Source organism: Dipodomys spectabilis, unplaced genomic scaffold (assembly GCF_019054845.1).
Source record: "Dipodomys spectabilis isolate Male_0828 unplaced genomic scaffold, ASM1905484v1 ptg000098l, whole genome shotgun sequence".
NCBI lineage: Eukaryota > Metazoa > Chordata > Mammalia > Rodentia > Heteromyidae > Dipodomys > Dipodomys spectabilis.
The window spans coordinates 11,741,000-11,760,503 of NW_024870775.1; the positions used below are offsets into that span (position 1 = coordinate 11,741,000).

Consider the following 19,504-nt stretch of genomic DNA (forward strand, 5'->3'; position numbering starts at 1 on the left):
AGGATTACAGGAGTGAGCCACCCACACCTGGCATAGAGCTCTACTATCTTGACCCTCCCTTCTTCACCCAGCTGAGGTTGCCCAGACAGGCTCACCACAGAAGGCCAGGCTCAACCTGCAGCCAGGCTGGCCCAAGGTCGGGTTGGGTCCTTTGCTTACTGGAGTGGCCTCAGCTAGTGATCCAAGGGCTTTGTCCTCTGCCCCTCTCGATATCCAGCAGGCTCATCTCAGCCAACTAAGCTGTGCGAGGGGGCTGCTGGGACAGCACCCTGCACAGCCCGAGGCTCCACCAGGACGGGCTGTGCTCTGAGGTCGCCCTGCAGCTGTTGTGCATTTCCAGGGGTGGCTACGCCTGGGATCTTCTTTTGCATAAGCCTGTACTCAAGGCTTGACCTCAGGGCCTCACACTCAGTTTATTCTGCTCAAGGCTAGCACTCTACCACTTGAACCAAACTACTGAGTTTTTGCTATAAGTTAACTACCCTGGCTGGCTTTGAATCATGATCCTCACAACCCAGCCTTCTGAGTAGCTAGGATGACAGGTGTGAGTTCTGGTGCCAGTTAAGACCTGGGTTCTTGACCTGGCCATTGCAGATACAGCCACAGGAGAAAATTGGGTTTGTGAGGGAGATGCTGGGTGCACCCCACAGCCTAGGATGTGGGGATCCTCACCTAGAGCACCGGCCATATAGAAGCAGTATTTGAAACAGGAAACTCTTTATTGCAAGGGTATAAAAGTAGTCACAGCGCAACATGTACAGCAATAAATTAGGTGGGGGGGGGGCGTGGATAGGGCAGGGGAGCACAGAATATGATCTCAATAATTTATATCATGGGAAGAAGCAGCACACAAAAAAATAAATATTGAAATGAAACTGCCGAGGCAGGAGATGGAGAAGTTGGGGCCACAATGGATGAGCCTCTGTCACCTTGGAAGCAAAGCTCGACTTCTTTGGGGAGTGGAGGCAGCAGACAGAAAAGAAACCCATGCCACAGAGAGGTCCTTGTTTTTTGTTTTCTTAAATTAAAAAATAAATCCATATATTAAATCGTGACAACAAAATGTCAGTGATCTGAAGTTAAGCAGAGGGCACCCACTGGGTGGCCCGGCAGGGGCTGGGCAGCGACGGCAGCTCGTTCGGGTCACCCCAGAGGCCGAGGGTTAGGAGCCCCATCTTTAGCAAAGCACCAGAGGCTGAGAGCAGTCACCTGCCTGCTGCAGTCCCGCAAGGTGGGGTGTGGAGACCCCAAGACTGGATAGATCCAACCACCCCGGCAGGGCCACCCACTGAGCAGGGTCCACAGAGCGCGGCCAGCTTCAAGTCGGGGGTCCTAATGCCCCATCCCACCCACTGTCTGGCCAACTCTGTGCTGCTAGTGGAGAACTACAGTATCAAACTGGAAAACTGTTCTGAAAAATCTATACGATAAAATGTGTATATAATTATATAGATAGATTCTCTCTTTCTAAATACTTCCCACGGTCCTATTGATATCCAATATGGATTACCTACCATGGCTATGGCACGATGGTATTTCCTAATTGCCCTTGGGCCTCTGCACTGTGGGGACCCAGGCCCCTGCGTGGGCTGGGCTGTGGCCTGGCCTGGCCTCCTGCGTTCCCCAGAGCCTGGGAGGTGACAAGCCACACACACGGCAGTGCCACCGAGCGCTCTGGCTTTGTCTCCAAATCGAATGGTGGACACAGGAGCTCGTGGTGGTCCTTGGGGCTCATCCTTATGTGTCGGATCCCTGCCCAGCGGCTTGGCAATCTGTGTGTGTGAGGGGAGAGGGGGCGTCCTACTGCTGGTATGAGGGAACAGGGCCCGAGGCCCTGCACTGCCTCTGCTGTCACGCGTTGTTTCTGGCTAGCAGCATAAGGTGGGATCCACGGGGGGCCCACCACCACCCCGGCTCCAGTCCCAGTCCTAAAACAGCATAGATGGGAACTCCAGCTGATGATCAGAACCAGCTGCTCTGGGTGACTGCACCCCAGGAGGCAAGTCTTTGAGGCTCTCCTGCCTGTGCCCTCTGACCCTCCCCAATTTACTGCGCTAGACTCCACCATGGTCTGGGGCCCTGGACCCCCACCTGCCTGCCTTCCTCCCTGCCCATCTCCCTCAGCAGTGGGAACCAAAGTCCTGAACTTGCATGCCCACATCTACCACTACCCCTGGCCACCTGCCGCTGCTCACCTTCTCCCTGTCTGAGCGTAGCTGGCAAGCAGCTGCCCGCTCTCCACTCCACAGCCGACGGGACACCCTGCCCATTCCCGCCCAGCTGCAGGGTGGCTGGCTGGCGCTTACACCTCACCAAGTGGCCTCCCTGGGTCACAGAACACTGGGAGAATTCACAACATCCACAAAACTCTCTGCACACATACTGGACAGGCCCTCCAGAACCCCCATGGGCAAGCAGGCTGGTCCTCTAAGGCCCCAGTGCTGGTGGCAAGGGGCTCTGACTGCAGGCGTGCATTTTACACAGGGACACACCCCAGGCCACCCAGGCTTACCTTTCCCTCACCCCCTGGTACCAGGAGCTAAAGCAGGCCATAGCCACTTTGACAGGGAAAGTTGGAAGACCACAGCTGCCCACAGGCCCCCCATCCTGTTCCTAGGCAGAGGTGCGTGGTAAGGTGCAGGCACTCCAGCCGACCCCGCCGGGCCCCCCACCTCCACCCTGGCATGGCGGAACAGGGCTGATGGCTGCTCATGGGAGGACTGGAAGGCTAAGTCCCTGCTCCAGGCCACAGGGGCCCAGCACCGGGCCGCTCTTCCTGGAAGACCCCATGGGGAAAGGCAGAATCCACTGGGGTGACCACACTTCCCGGAAACACACATTTAGGGGGGGAAAGTATGGGTGTGAGTGTGTGTGCATGTGTGTCTGCGTGTGGGGGGATGGCGTGGGGCACCTGGCTCACAAGAGCCTACTTTTCATCCTGCGCCTGCCACCTGTCCCGCTGTCCCTGCCTTGGGCCCCCCCGCAGGGTGTGCAATGGCTGGATGGTCAGAGTCTGTGCCAGGGACGTTGGGACAGGCAGGAGGGCCATGCCGCTGCCTGCCCAGCCCCCTGGCAGGCACTAGGACGCAGCCGAGAAGGGCACGGAGGCGGAGGAGATCTCGGCCGACTTGACAATGGTGATGACGCTGGTGGTGGCCACCTTGGTGGGGGTGACGGGCCCGCGGGCCACGGTGCGAGCGAAGGTCTGCAGGGCCTCGTACTTGGAGCGCAGGGCGTCCAGCTCCAAGCGCATGCTGCTGTTCTCGCGCGCCAGCTTCTCCACCTCCTGCTGCAGCTCCACCCGCTGGCGCTCCAGCTCTTCCTTCTGCGTCACCCGCTTGATGCGGCAGCTGGCTGCGTACCCGCGGTTCTTCAGCGTGCGGCGCCGCTGCTTCAGGCGCGTCACCTCCTCCTTGGTGAGTCCCCGCAGGTGCTGATTCAGCTCCCGCACGGACATGGACACCAGCTCATCATCGCTGAGCACTGGGGCGTTCTCGCCCGCCTCCTTCTTGACCTGCAAGGACCACAGCGGGGTCAGACAAGGAGGGACCCAGGGTCTACATGGCAAACCTGCCTCACAGCAGCTACATGGCAGTTTGGGGGGAGGCAGAAAGATCTAGCAGTGCCCTCCACCTGCCCCTGCCCAGGGCTGACCCTCACCTTCCACGCCAGGGCCTGGGGTGGTGCATGCACCCTCACTGCTGGCTGCCCTGGCTCACCAATCCTTATTCTGGTAGTATTAGGGATTGAACTTGAAAACTTGGGCCTCCAGGGTCTCTAAAGAAAAGCCTCCCTGGATTTAGTGTGTGTGTGTGTGTGTGTGTGTGTGTGTGTGTGTGTGTGTGTGTGTGTGTGTGTGTGTGTGTGTGTGTGTGTGTGTGTGTGTGTGTGTGTGTGTGTGCGCGCGCGCCAGCAATGGGGCTTGAACTCAGAGCCCAATGCCAGTAGTGGGGCTTGAACTCAGAGCCCAATGCTGTCACTAAGTTTTGGCGGTTTTGAGTCGGTCGTGGAGCCTGGGCACTGTCCCTCAGCTCTTCAGCTAAAGGCTTGTACTTTACCATTTGAGTCACAGCGCCACTTCCAGTTTTTCTGGTGGTTTATTGGAGATAAGAGTCTCACTGACTTTCCTGCCCAGGCTGGCTTTAAACCAAGATCCTCAGATCTCAGCTTCCTGAATAGCTAGAATTACAGCTGTGAGCTACCAGCTCCTGGTGTCACTGAGCTTTTTTGCTCAAGGCTAATGCTCTATCACTTAAGCAACAGCTCCACCTCCAGCTTTTTGCTGGTTAATTGGACAAAGTGCCCAGACTAGCTTCAAATTGTGGCCTTCAGATCTCAGCCTCCTGAATAGCTGGGATTATAAGTGTGAGCCACCAGTGCCTGGCTGGTCTCTGTCACTTAACACTTAAGCCACACTCTCCCCAGCCCTTTAGTTTTTATTTCGCTTTTGAGCCAGGGTCTCACCACTAACTTTTCCCAGGCTGGCCTTGAGATCAAGATCTTCTCGCATCTACCTCCTGAGTAGCTGGGATTACAGGCATGAACCACTGTGCCCAGTGGTTGGGACCCTCTTTGAACAGCTGTTCCCTTGGGAAAGCAGTGGCCGTGTCACTGCCAGCCATCACTTTGGAGGTCACAGGCCATCTTGTAGGATAATTCAGGGCCCCAGGCCTGGTACAGATGGGAGCTCAACCAGCCTTTCCAGGTAAGCCATGGGAATGCGTAGAGCCCCCCACCTCCACCTACCATGGGGCAGAGCCAGGGTGCTCAGGTGTGTATGGTCCACCTGCACCTCCCAGGAACTGATGTGAAAGCTGGCCTGAGGCACCCCTTGACCATGGGAGCTGAGGGCACCCAGGAAGTAGCAGGGGCCTGGCTGTCCAGAGCAGGAGCACCCTGCTGTCCAAGGCCATTCTGTCCACCTCTGGCTCTGCAGGAGCAGAGTCTGCAGCTGCCCCTCCTCCTCCAACCTGATGTCCCATGGCCTAGGTCCTTAGGCTACTATCCCTATCCCTCATCTCTTCCCCCCACTCCATCTGGACTGCCCCCGCACCCCCCATTCAATGCTCCTCCACCGATTGCTGCAGACAAGACCTTCATATTCCCCAGGGGAGAAAAGGGGCCCTGGCTTAGGCCATACCTTCAATGCCTTGTTTGGCTTGGGATTAGTCGTCATAACCCGGGCACAGTCACCAGGACAGAAGCACTTGGAAACAGCAGCTGGAGAGAGAGGGACATGGGAGAGGCAGGGGTCAGACCCAGACAGGATCCACCACGCCCTGCCTCCCTGTGGGGTACTCCAGGGGCCCGCTGTGTTCAAGCAGCAGGGTTCCAGAGCCCCCGGCATGGAACAGGACTGTCCTGGAGCTCCAGCCTCACCCTCAGCACAGCCAGGACCATCCTCAGCAGCTACCTCCAACACCCACCCCCCCCCTCCCACCCCCCCCCTCCCACCCCCACCCCCACTGCCACCAGTGTGTGGGACTCTCCAGCGCTGGGGGTGAACACCAGCTATGAGCCATGGTGGCTCCCTGCCTTCACTCCCCTCCTGAGCCCAGATAAGACATTGGCACCCAGGAGGCCCCAAGTGCTGAGTCCTGAAGACCGAAGTGATCAGCCACAAGGCCACCTCCCCTTTCCAGCCCCAAAGGCGTGTGGTTAGCCACTGGACAGCATCCCAGACCCAGCCTGGCTCCCCAGGGAGACCAGGAGCCCCTGTCCTTGCCCACAAGATGGACCAGGACAGAGCACCTGCCACCCCTCCTGGCAGCTTAGGGTCGCCTACCTCGGTGAAGGAGACTGCAGCTGTGGCATGACCACCCACCCAGGCTGCCCAGGAGCCTCAGGTGGACAGCAAGTTCAAAGGTTGTGGCCCAGAGACCCGAGGTGGGTAAGTGGGAGGCCAAGATTGCCTCAGGAGGCCGCCTCCCCGACCTAATCAACTGTCTGGCAGGAGCTGAGCCGTCCTGGTCTCCGTCCCTGCCAGCCAGCCCCCTCACCCGCCCTTCTTGGTTTCCAGTCTGCATTGTGTCACACATTCTAATCATTCATGAAAAACCCAGCCAAAGCATCCCAAGCATGATTCCCCTCTGATAGTTGCCATGGCGACCTTGGGAAATAGCCAACCCCGGGTGGTCGCCATGGAAACGGAGAAGCCCAAAAGCAATCATGACTTCAGGTCAGGCCTGTGCATAAGACATCACCCATCACGAGGTTGTCAGTAAACAAACTCATTCACTTGCCTGCGGAAGGAGTGGGGGCGGGAAGTACACAAATGGCCTTGGAGTGGGCACCCCTCAACTCCCATACCCCGAACCCCAGACCCTGAGGAAGGGAGCAATGCAGAGGAGCCTCAGAGAAAACAGGGCAAGGAACGAAGGGCACCAAGGGCATATTTAGCAGATGCCAGGCAGCCTTCCCTGCCTGGACCCTTGGGCCTGAATCCATCCCTGCTGCAGGCCTGTCCCTTCTGGGGACCGGTCTCTGTAGCCCCCCCACCCTCCACTGCCAGAAAGCCAACGTGAGGCAGGGTCTCCGCTTCCACAGGCACTGACAGCGGCCAGGGCCGGAAGGTTGTGCGGCTAGCTGCGACTTAGGGGAGTGGAGCTCTCCTCCTATATCCTCACCCAACCACCACTGGGGCCCCCATCACGTGGAGGTCCCAGCTGGGTTACAGGGACATGGCACAAGCCACCTCGTGAGTGAGTGAGTGCCCCGCAGGAGCCAGGCGCCTGGGAGCCATGAGAAAGTTTTCCGAGTGAGGGAGGAGGGGCCGGGCTCAGCTCAGCTCGCCCCGCGTCAGTGGCATTGCTATGCGGTGAGTCACGCAGGCTGTTTACAGAGCAGCGCACATTCCCACACAGGGGTGCCCCTCCCCGCGCATGGGCCCTGGCGGAAAAGGGAGGAGCCGGGGAAGGGGCCTCTGGCCAGACCCAAGGTGAGGGGATGTGCTGAGCTGCCTGGGTTGGGGGGTGCAATGGTGGCCAGGATGGGCACAGAGGCCCGCCCCCAGGTGACCCCAGGAGGGTCAGTGCTGGCCAGCACAAGGTCACTGTGGGCAGTATGGTTAAATTCTCCCCACCCCCGCAGACCCCGCCACACCCACTGCGCTGGGCTTCTGGGCACCCTGGAGCACCAGAAAAACAGCCCACAGGGTCCCTGCGGGGGTTCATGGCAAGGCCTGCGGGCAGGGGCCCTTCCTCAGCCCTCCTGCCCATCGGAGGATGTGGCCACCCTCCCCAGCTGGCCTGTGACACCCCCCCTGACAACACTCTGAGATGAGGGAAGCCTCAGCCTCTGTTGGTCATGCCTTCAGGATAAAGGGGTTCCGTGAGAAAGCCCCAGGGACATGCCAGCTCCCAGGGCACAAGGAGCCTGGCAGGTGAAACACCAGCTCCGAGGCTCCTCTGCCCCGGTGCCGCCCAGAGCACACACAGCCTGTAGTTCTGGCCAAGCCCCCAATCCACAGCACTGTGCTCACACCCCCACTCTGGGACAGAAGCCTGGCTCTGTGACGGCCCAAGCAAGGGCTTGATCGGCCTGCCGGACAGGCAGAGACCCAAATGGACTACAGGTAACAGGTGTAGGGTGCACAAAATCCATCCAGACCAGGCTAACCTAAAGTTGCTTTAAACATCAAAGATAAGGAAAGGCACAGCTAGCCTTTGGAAAGGGGTCCAGAGGAGACTTTGGGGGTTGTTTTGTTTAGCTTGCTTACTCATAGCTTGTGCTCTACAAATCTGCTGTCCAGTATTTTATTAACTGGGAAGAGCAGGCACACTGACTTTTCTGCTTAGGCTGGCTTTGAACCTCAAACCTTAGATCTCATCTCCCAAGGAACTAGGATTACAGTCTTGAGCCATTGATGCCTAGCCACATGAGAATTTTGTGGGTATGAAGAGTTCATCACCAGCTGCTGGTGGCTCATGCCTGTCATCCTAGCTACTCAGGAGACTGAGATTTGAAGATCAAGGTCTGAAGCCAGCTGGGGCAGGAAAGTCCATTAGACTTTTATCTCCAATGAACCACCAAAAAGCCAGCAGTGGAGCGTGACTTAGTGGTAGAGCACTAGGTAGCGTGTCAGCCTTAGGTAAAAAAGATGAGGGACAGTGACTAGGCCCTGCGTTTGAGCCCCAGGAGTGGTACAAAAATATAATTAAAAGAAAGGAGCTGGGTGCCAGTGGCTCACCCTGTAATCCTAGCTACTCAGGAAGCTGAGATCTGAGGATCACAGTTCAAAGCCAGCCAGGGCAGGAAAGTCCATGAGAGACTTATTTCCAATTAATCACCAGAAAACCAGTAGTGGTGCTGTGGCTCAAGCGGTAGAGTGCTAGCCTTGAGCTGAAGAGCTGAGGAACCCAGAGTTCGAGCCCACAACCGACACACACATACACAAAAAAAAAAGGAAAAAGAGTTTGTAAAACAAGAGGCTCTCTGAAGGGAGGAATTTACAGGCACAGCTGGCAAGACCCTTTCCTGAGACGGGGACAGTGGCAGGAGGTCATGTGGAGGGAGGGCGGACCCAGCCAGGGAAGACCAAGGGAAACACACACACACACACACACACACACACACACACACACACACACACACACACACACACACACACACACACACACACACACACACACACACACACACACACACACACACACATCCTGGAGAGGCAACTGGTCACAAGACAGCACCTTGAGTGGAAACACTCTTTTTTTTTTTTTTAATGCTGGTCTTAGGCCTTGAGCTCAGGACCTAGGTAGTCTCCCTGAGCTTTTCTGCTCAAGACTAGTGCTCTACCACTTTAAGCCACAGTGCCACTTCCAGTTTTCTGGTGGTTCACTGGAGGTAAGAGTCTCATGGACTTTCCTGCCCAGTCTGGCTTCAAACTACGATCCTCAGATCTCAGCCTCCTGAGTTGCTGGGATTACAGATGTGCACCACCACACCGGGCACGTGGAAACACTTCTGGGTGACTACTGTACCTGAAGTGGTTAGGCTGTCAGAAACTCCATGGCCAGATGGCAACCTGAGTCAGAAGGTACTGGCAGGATCGATCTTGCTCCTCTGCAGGAAAGAGAGGCAGCCACAGCCTCAGGTGACATCCATGCCACAGAACCGGAGAGGGGGTAGCCAGCCTGTCAACTCCAGTAAGAACCAAGGCAGAGGGCCCTGATTCCATCAAGGGCAGGGAGATTTGCTGTAGAGGATGGGGTAGGGGGAAGCAAGTAGCCAACACACACAGCACAGAAATGAGTCTTTCAGGGAACAAGCAAGCCAGAGCCACTGCCTCCGGTCTCAAGGGTTCACAGCCCACCAGCTGCCCTGATCACCCTCTCACACAGCAGCCCTCTCCCCTCAAAGCTCTGGCGTAGGAAGAGGAGGGCCCATTCCAACCAGAGAGGGTATGCTCCAAAAAGAAAGCCAAGTGGCCAACAACCAGCAGTCCTAGGGTGGCCCTCTTAGGAGAAACAGAGGCCACACAGGAATCTAATGCTCACTGGCATGGAGACTAGCCCCCCAGAGGATGAGGATCCTCTGCCAAAGCCCCACTGCTGAGCTGGGGCCAGGGAGAGTCTCCACAGTGCGTTCATTCTTCAGGGGAGACATGGCTGCAGTCTCATGTCCCTGCTCCCCTACATCCCCCAGCTCTTCTGACAAACCTAACAAAGTGGGGGTGTGCCCTTCCTTTTCCACGGGCACCAGATATGGCAGAAGGGGGGAGGAGCAAGAGGAAGACAATAACGGCAGACATGTTTTGTCTGAGAGAAGCAGGTTCAAGTGAGGCAGTGAGGTAAGCCTGTCATCCCCAGCTATTTAGAGGGCAGAGAAAGGTGGACCGAGATCTGAGGCCTGCTGGGACAAAAATGTGAGACCCTATTGGAAAAATAACTAAAGCAAAAAGGGCTGGGGGTATGGCTCAAGTGGTAGTGCACCTGAGTTTAAAAAACCCAGAACCCCAGAAACAGGAGAAAGAGATGAGAGAGAGACAGAGACAGAGAAAGAGAGAAAGAAGCAGGCAGGCAGGCAGCAATGCATTTACTTTGATGGGCAGAAACTTGAAGCCACCAGCACATAGCTACCTGAACTTGTCAACTAACTGCGGCCTCAAATGGGCAGTGACACACACACAGATGGGTGGATGATAACTCCTCCTACTAAGGCCCACGAAGGCTCCTGCTGCCCTCCCACCGAGGATGGGACCAGGCCCCTCAGTATGCAATATGTGTCCCAACCTACAGCCTGGCCCTGGCTGGCAGCCCTCTACAAGCCACAGCCGTCTGCCTGGCCTGGAGGACGTCTGGTCACCTTGCATTTGCAGCTCGAGGAAGCTGTGTCATCCCAGCTACATCCCAAGGTGACGGACGCAGTCAGGACACCGCCTAGAACACCTGTGCGGCAGCTGTGCCCACCCCTGCCCCCCTCCGGCTTGCCGATGGCCCACCGGCTCCCCGCCAGGCATTCCGTCTCCAGCTGTCCCCGTGGCTCAGCTGCTTTCAACCTCTGCATCCAGCTGGGGACAATCCCTGGGTACACCTGAGGGCCCAAACCTGCCAGTTCCTTCTCCCCTTCCGTATCTCCATCATGGAGGACAGCCACCCCCATATCACTCAGCCCTCATCTTTCCTCCTAGCCCACTACATGATCCCATGTGAAGACTTCTGCCCTCCACCTGTCCCCACAGCCTGGCAGTAGCTCAGGCCCAGCTTCTGTCCAGACCATGACTTTGACTCAACAGGATCCCAGTTCTGTCCCCACAGACAAGCAGAGGTCTTGGGGGTTCCTCCTGAGTCCCCTATTCCCTAGTCTACCATCACCTCAGGCTGCTCTGGACCCTTATCCCCCACCCCTGCATTGAGCTGGGGGTCCCCACCCCTTCAACTCCCTCCTAGCTGGCTTGTGGGGTAGCCAATCACCTTGGACCAAGACTTGGTTTTAGAACTTTCTATTAGAGCTCTACTAAGCAATGGAGAATATTCTACCTAAGATGCAAGGCATAGAGAAAGGTCTGCTGCACAAGATCTGGGCTTGGGCAGAGAGGGAGAGTTAGAGAGAGGGTGACTACCCCCCCTCCTCACTCCCCCCTACCCTTCCCCCCCCCCCCCCCCCCCCCCCCGCAAAAAACAAAACTGCCAGATGGCCACCTGGAAGAACAGTCAGGTGTCCAACCAGGCACTAACCCTAAACCTGACCTCAGACCAGGCAGGCTGGAGCCCTGGCTGTCCCATTGCCTTCAGTACACTGGACGGTGCGGTGGGCATCGCCTCTACCTACTTACAAAGGCTACAACGTGCAGATAATACTTTCAGTTTCCTGCAACTGTAAGAAAGAGGAAATACACAGAGCCTGTGACTTATAAAAAGCAAAAGTAAATTCCGGAACAACGCATCTTCCATTAGCGAAGGACTGGGAGGGGAGGAGAGGGGAGGGGAGGGGAAAGGAGCGTGAGTCACTGTTTACTGCTCAGATCGGCCACACACAATTCTCCCAGCTGGCAGCGGTTCCATTTCCCGTGTGGACTGGACCTGAAATCCAGAATTTCCACTCCAGAAACCTTTAGACTTAGATACAGCCAGGGCAGAAACAGGCATAACTTCTTGTGGGTCTAGACAGCAAGCAGCTTCGCCCGAGACTGTAAACAAACCCTCCTCTGGCCCTCACAGAGGGAAAGCCATTTGGGTGGACAAAGAATAATCCAGAAAACTCTTGCTCAATGGCAGTCTTGGCAAGGACTGGAGAAAAACCCCAACTCTGGATAAGAGCTGGCTTCCTGCATACCCTCTGTCCGGACCCCTGTGTTTAGTAGCCACCTGGAAAGTACAAAGCACTGAGCTTAGAACCAGTCCCTCCAGGCTCAGTTCAAGTACAAAAGGCAAACGGGATCCAGAGAAGCCAGTCATGTTTCTTGCTTTAATATATACAGTCTGATTTTGGAACACGAAGAGGTATAGTTTTAAAGGGAGAGTCCCATTACCAAGGTCAGACTCAGACATTCTGGCACCAATAGCTAAGGGGCAAAGTTCTTGAAATTGGTGTTGGCTGGGCACAGCACAACAGGCCCCACCCACTAGCACAGCCCACCTACACCTTTCCGACCCCACCCACTTGCTTCCATGAATACATTTTTTAAAAGCTCATGCTTGCAATCCTAGCTACTCAGGGGGGCTGAGATCTAAGAACAGGGGTTCAAAGCTAGCCCAGGAAGAAACATCTGTAAGACTCTTATCACCAATGAACCAGCAAAAGAAAAAAAAAACTCAAAGTGGAGCTGTGACTCAAGCGATAAGCGTGATGAGCTTATAAGTTAATGAACAGCGCTCAGGCCCTGAGTTCAACCCCCCGCACCAGCACAAAAATAAACAAATAAATGGTTAGGTTTGGCCAGGCCAGACCATGTTTAGGAGGCCACCTTTTACTGTGTGTTTGTCCTAAGACCTCATAAGGACAATGAAAGGGGTCCTAAAGCCCAAGCTGGGGAATAAAGGGGAAGTATGGGGTTCATGCTGTGGCACAGGGTAGGTTTTGGGGACTGAGTGCTTTCAGAAGCCAAGCACCTGGCAAAAGAAGAAGAGTCCCTTATTGGTCAAATGGTAAGTAAATTGTCAGGGACCTGGGATTCTGCCTGGCTCCAAGAGTCTGTGAAAAGCAGTCACAGCATGAACTGAACTCAGGATCCAAAAGCAAAAGGGCTGCCAAACACGGGTTGTTCCATGAACCGGGCAAGTTCTGCCTGGCTGGCGGGACTGCTCATCTCCGGGCATGAGTGAGGATGCCAGGGGAACACAGGGCCAGACAACTGGCTCTTCCTGAAGGAGACCTAAGTCAGGAGGTTTGGGCAATCTGTGGTTGACCAGATTACTTTCAGATCCCTCCCACCCACTCACCCAACCCCAAGTCCGCAGAAGGTGTGCAGCAGACTCACAGCCCAACACACCTGTTTGCTAACCCAACAGGGGCACCGGAGAACCGGGCGCAGGAAGAACTGTAAGACCCCGTGGCCTGTATCCAGACCTAAGGGGAGTGACGGGAAAGGCTCTCCGGGGCTGTCTCCACCCCCCCCACGGGCTTCCACGCCACGGCCTTCCTTCCGGCACCCCTAACGGGTCAGCTGATTCGAAAGTGAATGACCCGGGTCACCGAGGCCTCGGGGAACCCGGGGCCGAGAGGTCCCCCAGGCGGCGTGGCGGGGTGGCTCCGGGCTTCACCCCGCGCGGGGCGGAAGCGCGTCTCGGTGATCGCGGCAGGCGCTTCTGCACGTGGCGGGCAGCGCGGGGGGCCTCGGCCCCGCCCCGGCTCCGGGGTCCCGCCGGCCGCCCGGGCAGCACGTGCGCGAGGGTCAGGCCGCGACCGCGCGGGGACCCGGGCGCCGTCGGGACGGGCCTTCCGGCAGGTGCGCGATCGCGAGTGTCGGCCGGGTCCCCGGCGGCCGTGACTCAGCGGCCAGCGCTGCCCGCCCCGCCTCGCGCCCGCGATCCGGTCCCGGTCCCGGCCTCGTCCCGTTCCCCGCGGCCCGGCCGCCGCCCCTCCTTACCTGGCGGGCGTCGCGCGGGGCCCGGGCGCGACGGCTCCTCGCGGTCTCCCGCTTTCCTCGCGCGCTCCTCCTCGGTGCTTCCCCTCGGCCGCCGCCTCCGCCCCGAGCTCCGGTTCCGACTTCACCAAGAACAACAAGTCCCCACCGCCCGCCGCCCGCCTGCCGCCGGCTCCTCAACACTGACACCGCTTCCGGGATCGCGCGTCGGCGCGCGTCACTGCCCCACCCGCCGCGTAGGCCCCGCCCCTGCATGCCCCGCCCCTACATGGAGCCACGCCCCCCGGGGAACCCGTGGTGCCGCTCACCCAAATACGCCCGCCGAGATGCCCCGCCCACCCACTATAACCACTCCCTCCGGAGACCACGCCCCCTCCACTCACTTCCCTCACCTGCGCAGCGCCGCGTCGCCAGTTCTGGGTAGGCAGCTGGAGCGACGCGCACAGCTCAGGGTTGGGGCGGGGGCGGGGGGGGGGGCGGGGAGGGGAGAAACCGTAGGCCAGAGCAAAGGGCTTCTGGGGAGCCTGCACGCCACAATCCAGACTGCAGGTCGTTTTCTGTGCTTCCAGGATTCTCTGCCGGTCCTGCAGGTGTTTCACGCGGAGCCGATCCGAGGGACTTGCTGTGGGTGCAGACCCAAACTTGCACCAGCACTATGTTACAGGCCAAGGGGCGTGGGGGGCGCGCTCTGAGGACCACCCACTCACCTGCAGGGCGGGTGAGCCCCCCAGAGGAGGAAGGGGTGCTTAGAATCCTCCATTGACACACACCCTCACCTGCCTTTCGAGTTCCCATTTAGACCAAGCAATGGATAGAAAGAACTATTTCTTCTCTCTTGTGAAGACGGAATTAGAAGTATCTGTAGACACCTTAACTCTCTTCCTCCTTAGTGAGGAGCCAGGAGGAGCCCCAAGATGCAACCCTAGAGATGGCCGGAGACAGGATGAGGGGGTCTGGGCCCAGAAGCCCTGTGAGTCACCCCCTTCCCCAGGTGAGGGCCCACCTCTGGTAAGCCTTCACTTCCTGTCACAGAGAAAGGGCAGAGCTGGAGCCTCCCCTTTCTGAGACCTCACAGGCAAGCCCCAGGCGTATTTCAGAGTTCTCTCTCTCTGAGAATGATGGGCTAAGAGCTAGAAGAAGAGAAGGAGGTATACCTGGGCTCTAGTGACACACACTGCGCTGCCCCAGCACCTCCCCTGCACATCCCCCATTGAGTGTGTTTTTGGGTCCACATCCTAAGAAGCAGGACCAAGTGCTGAGAAGCTAGCTCAGATGTGGGTGACAAACACGGCAGCACAACTGGGTATATAGGAAACACTGGCTGCTTCCTGCTCTCGCTCCCAAGGCCTTCTTACTGGCCACATGTATCCCCTTGGGACCACCAATGACCTGGTAACATGACTCACCTGTCCTCCCACACAGGGCTAGATCTGCCCTGTGGCCTGTAGGCAGCTATTGGTAGGACTCTTTCCTAGACATCAGGTAGTATTTGGATTTCTCAGTGGACCAGCTGTGTGTGTGTACCAGCTTGGGGCCTAGGTGCTATCCTTTAGCCTTTTCACTTAATGCTAGTACTCTACTAGTTGAGCCTCTCCTTCACTTCGGCTTTTTTTTTTTTTTTTTTACTGGCTAGATATAAGCATCACACAGACCTTCCTGTCCCAGCTGGCTTTGAACTGTGATCTTCAGATCTCAGCTTCCTGAGTGAGCCACCTATATCCACCCGATCTCTGACTTTTTATTTATTTACTTATTTATTTATTTATTGGGTCCGGTCATGGGGCCTGAACTCTGGGCCTGGGCGCTGTCCCTCAGCTCTTCAGCTCAAGGCTAGCACTCTACCACTTGAACCACAGCACCACTTCCAGCTTTTTTTCTTTTTGCTTATGTGGTGCTGAGGAATTGAACCCAGGGCCTCAGGCATGCAAGGCAAGCGCTCTACCACTGAGCCACCTTCCCAGCCCTCTCACTTTTTATATTAAGCTTTTGTTACAATAACATTCTTTTTTTTTTTGGTTGGTCGTGGGACTTGAACTCTGGGCCTGGGTGCTGTCCCTCAGCTCTTCAGCTCAAGGCTAGCGCTCTACCACTTGAGCTACAGCGCCACTTCCGGTTTTCTGGTGGTTTATTGGAGATAGGAGTCTCACGGTCTCTCCTGCCCTGGCTGGCTTTGAGCCGCGATCCTCAGATCTCAGCCTCCTTAGTAGCTAGGATTACAGGCATGAGCCACCAGCGCCGGGCTGTTACAATAACATTCTTGTCTTATTCTAATACTTTCCTTAAAAGCAGGAAACCTACCATTAGTAGCTTATGCCTATAGTCACTCAGGAACTAGAGATCAGGAGGATTGAAGTTCCAGATCAATCTGGATTAAAAAGTTAGCAAGACCCCGCCTCAATGAATGAACTGGGTGAGGTAGTGTATGACAGTGATCATGGAGGACCACGAGGCTTAGAACCTGGGATTCTCCTGCCTCTGCCTCCTGAGTGCTGGGTCCCAGCATGCCTGGTCATCCAGGTTCCACTCCTGAGTGGCTTCAGACCTCCCCCTCTTCCCCACCATGGTGCCTGGCTGGCCATGATAAATGCTCCCCTTATTATAGCTTTAGGGCAGAAGCCAGGCTGGTTCCGTCCTGATAAACTGTCCCTGGGAAAGGTCCTGTGACCCACAGGGCCTGGGCTTGGGGCCTGCATGCCAGGATCTGCCCTTCACCATATCCAGCCCCTGGGGGAGGGAAGGCCCATTGCACCAAGAGGCTAGGCATCCCAGGAGAGGCAACCCCCCCCCCCCCGCCTGCCCTTCTCCCAGAGGGTCCCCAGCGGGGACTCAGGTGGTCCTGGCTAAGGCTGGTGAATGAGACACACATTGAAGTCATAGACATCAATCACTCCGCTGTAGCAGTGGGCTGGATCTGATCCTAAGGAGGGAGTGGGGAGAGGGAAGGGGCAGGCAGGAGTGGGCTACCTTGGGGTAAGGGTAGACTCTCCTGGAGAGACAGGCACTGGTAGCTCAGGCCTACAATACTAGCTATTTCAAGATGTAATACTAGCTACTGAAGATGGAGGTTCAAAGTCAACCCAGGTAAGGAAAGTACATGAGACTGTTATCTCCAATTGACCTCCAGAAATTGGGAAGTGGTGCTGTGGCTCAAAGCACTAGTGCAAAGGAACTCAGGGACAATACCCAGAATCTGAGTTCAAGCCCCACAACTGACAAAAAAAAAATCTGGAGACTGGGAGAGCAGCAAAGTGGGGCTGGAGCCTTGTTGAAGCTAGACTTGAGGACATCGCGCAGCATCTGTACAGGTAGCAGAGGCTGGGGGTGGAAGCAGGTCTGCAAGGCCTAAGTCTGCTGTTTGCTGTCCAAATATGTTCAACTCTGGCTTTGGTGTGGAGCTGCAGCACATGGTAAGTGCCTGCCCTTGTCCAGTGGGCAGCGTGTGGACCGTGCATAGCCAGGGCCAGGGCTGCCTGCTGGCCTGCAGGAGGGGGTTAGAGACTTGCCAGATGGACAGCCAGATGGACAGCAGCTGAGGGTACTCCGTGCAAAAGCAGCCAGCATCCAACTGCTGGGCAGGGCTGTGCCCTCGGGGAAGTTTCCTAGGCCTGTGTTCCTCTCAGGAGTGCAGGTGTCCAGCCAATCCCCTGAGCTGGTCCTGCAGGAGTCACAGTAGGAGCCTGTCCAGGCATGATGGGAGCCTCTATGTCTCATCCTTGATGGCTTCTGGGTGAAGGAGGGGTCAGAGGTGAGCTCCTGGAGGAGCCAGAACCTCTTAGAGTAGAGGGAGAAGGGGGTCCTGGGGAGGGAGGAGGTGGGCTTCGGTTTCCACATCTTCACATGGCCTTGGGTGAAACAGCCACTATCTCTAAAAAGTGGTACAGCATCGTTTAAAAACAGCCTTTGTTTAAAAAGTACCAGGAGGGACTGGAAAGATGGCTCAGTGGTAGAGCACTTGCCTTGCATGCATGAGGCCCTGGGTTCGATTCTTCAGAACCACATAAGCAGAAAAAAAAACGGAAGTGGTTCTGTGGCTCAAGTGGTAGAGCTCTAGCCTTGAGCTAAAGAGCTGAGGGACAGCGCCCAGGCCCAGAGTTCATGCCTACAACTGACACACACACACACACACAAAAAGTACCAGAAGGACACCTAACTACTCAGGAGGCTGAGCTCTGAGGATCACAGTTCAAGACCGACCCAGGCAGGAAAGTCTGTGATTCTTATCTACAATGAACCACCAGAAAACTGGAAGTGGCGCTGTGGCTCAAGTGGCAGAGTGCTAGCCTTGAGCAAAAGAAGCTCAGGGACAGTGCGCAGGCCCTGAGTTCAAGCCCTAGGATTGGCAAAAAATAAAAATAAAAAGTACCAGCAGTGTGGGGGTGGGAAAGGGAGCAGGCAGCTATAGCTCACATCTGTAATCTTAGCTTCTCTTAGGCTGAAATCTGGAGAATTGAGGTTCAAAGTTGACTTGGGCAGAAAAGCCCACAAGACTTGCTCTCCAATTAACTAGCTAAAAGCAGAGCTAGAGGCATGGCTCAAGTGATAGGGTGCCAACCCAACAAGAGTTTGAGGCACTAAGTTCATATCTCAGAATTTGTACACACATCAAAAAGAAAGGGGGGGAGGAGGGAGAGAGAGAAAGAAAGAGAGGAGAAACAGCAAGAAAAAGAAGGAAAAAAGCCCATAGGGAACATGTTTTTAAAGTGCACAGGATTGTCACCCAGAGAGCTGTCATAATTATGACATCTTTATTTGTGATTAAGCAATATAGTCGCTTTCCATTCAGAGTTTGAGAGCAGTTCCATCATATTCCTGCCGAAGCAGGCCATGGTAGTTCATGCCTGTAACCCTAGTTACTCAAGAGGTAGAGATCAAAAGGATTGTGGTATGAGGTCAGCTCACGCAAGAAGGTTCTCTAGCCCTCATCTCAGCCAGTGAAAAGCTGGACAGGATGGTGCACATCTTTCAGCCTACTCTAGAAGCTAGCTTAAATAGGAAGCTCTGGGCTTGGTCCAGATACACACCAGGACAAAAAGTGAGACCCTGGCTCAAAATAGTGAACACACAAAAAGGGCTGGAGGTGTGGCTCAGTGATAGAGCACCTGCCTAGAAATTGGAAGGCCCCCGAGTTCAAATCTTAATTCCTCAAAGATTAAAAAACTAATAATAAAATAAAGATACTTGAGAAAGCCGGGTGCTGGTGGCTCATGCCTGTGATCCTAGCTACTCAGGAGACTGAGTCTGAGGATCATGGTTGAAAGCCTGGCTCAGGACAGGGAAGTCCATGAGACTCGTATCTCTAATTAACTACCAAAAAGCCAGAAATGGAGCTGTGGTTTAAGTGGTAAAGCACCAGCTTTGAATGGAAAAGCTAAAGGATAGTGCTCAGGCCCTGAATTCAAGTCCCAGTACCAACACACACACACACACACACACACACACACACACACACACACACACACACACACACACACAAAGATGATGGCACAGTTCCTGTGTCTCAGTGGCTGGGCTTGGAGAACTCAGATTCATTACTTCAAGGGCCGTTGCCTGACCCTTGTGAAAGAGGAGGTGGACCAGCTGTAACCCCAGCCCCAGAGGCCTGGACACCCCCCAGGAATCTCTGGGACAGGTCCCTGTGAGCCACATTCCTATAGGACACAAGAAGGCATGATGTGCTGATTTGAGGCTTTACCGCAGAGTGTTTCCTTCAGGGGTACCCTGGGACCTTCCTGTACCCATCCTTGGTGTGAGTGGATGGGAGACTCTCCTGCTTCTCACTCTCTACACTCAGCCCTGACCTTCAGCTTTGGTGTGTTTCCATTTCAGAAAAATTCCCGCTGACCCAGAGCAGCCAAAACCCCAGCCCTGTCCCTGATCCGGGCTCCTCTCCCCTTCTACCTGCGGTGGTCTCAGTAATCATGTCCTGACACCAGATTGGAGCTTCTTAGAAGTTATTAGGGATGAGTACCGTGTGTGTGTGTG

The 19,504-nt window shown here is 55.9% G+C and overlaps 1 protein-coding gene across 2 annotated transcripts; it reads right to left on the reverse strand.

Moving 5' to 3' along the window:
- Positions 1-702: 702 nt before the first annotated feature.
- Positions 703-13,720, reverse strand: Mafk (MAF bZIP transcription factor K). Of its 2 annotated transcripts, XM_042686672.1 has the most exons (4): positions 5,141-5,224; positions 4,468-4,587; positions 4,262-4,263; positions 703-3,514 (listed from the first exon to the last, which is right to left on the reverse strand). In XM_042686672.1, exons 2-4 carry the CDS (start codon positions 4,508-4,510, stop codon positions 3,080-3,082), a joined length of 480 nt encoding a protein of 159 aa, XP_042542606.1. In that variant the 5' UTR covers positions 4,511-4,587; positions 5,141-5,224; the 3' UTR covers positions 703-3,079. The 2 variants fall into 2 exon arrangements, with proteins under 2 accessions (XP_042542606.1, XP_042542607.1); XM_042686673.1 differs by lacking the exons at positions 4,262-4,263; positions 4,468-4,587 and adding an exon at positions 13,526-13,720 and having other exon boundaries at positions 5,141-5,220.
- Positions 13,721-19,504: the final 5,784 nt, after the last annotated feature.

Excerpts from the sequence above, each read along its gene's own strand:
- Mafk (XM_042686672.1), bottom strand. The coding sequence starts at position 4,510 with ATGCGAGAAGATCTTGATCTCAAGGCCAGCCTGGGAAAAGTTA.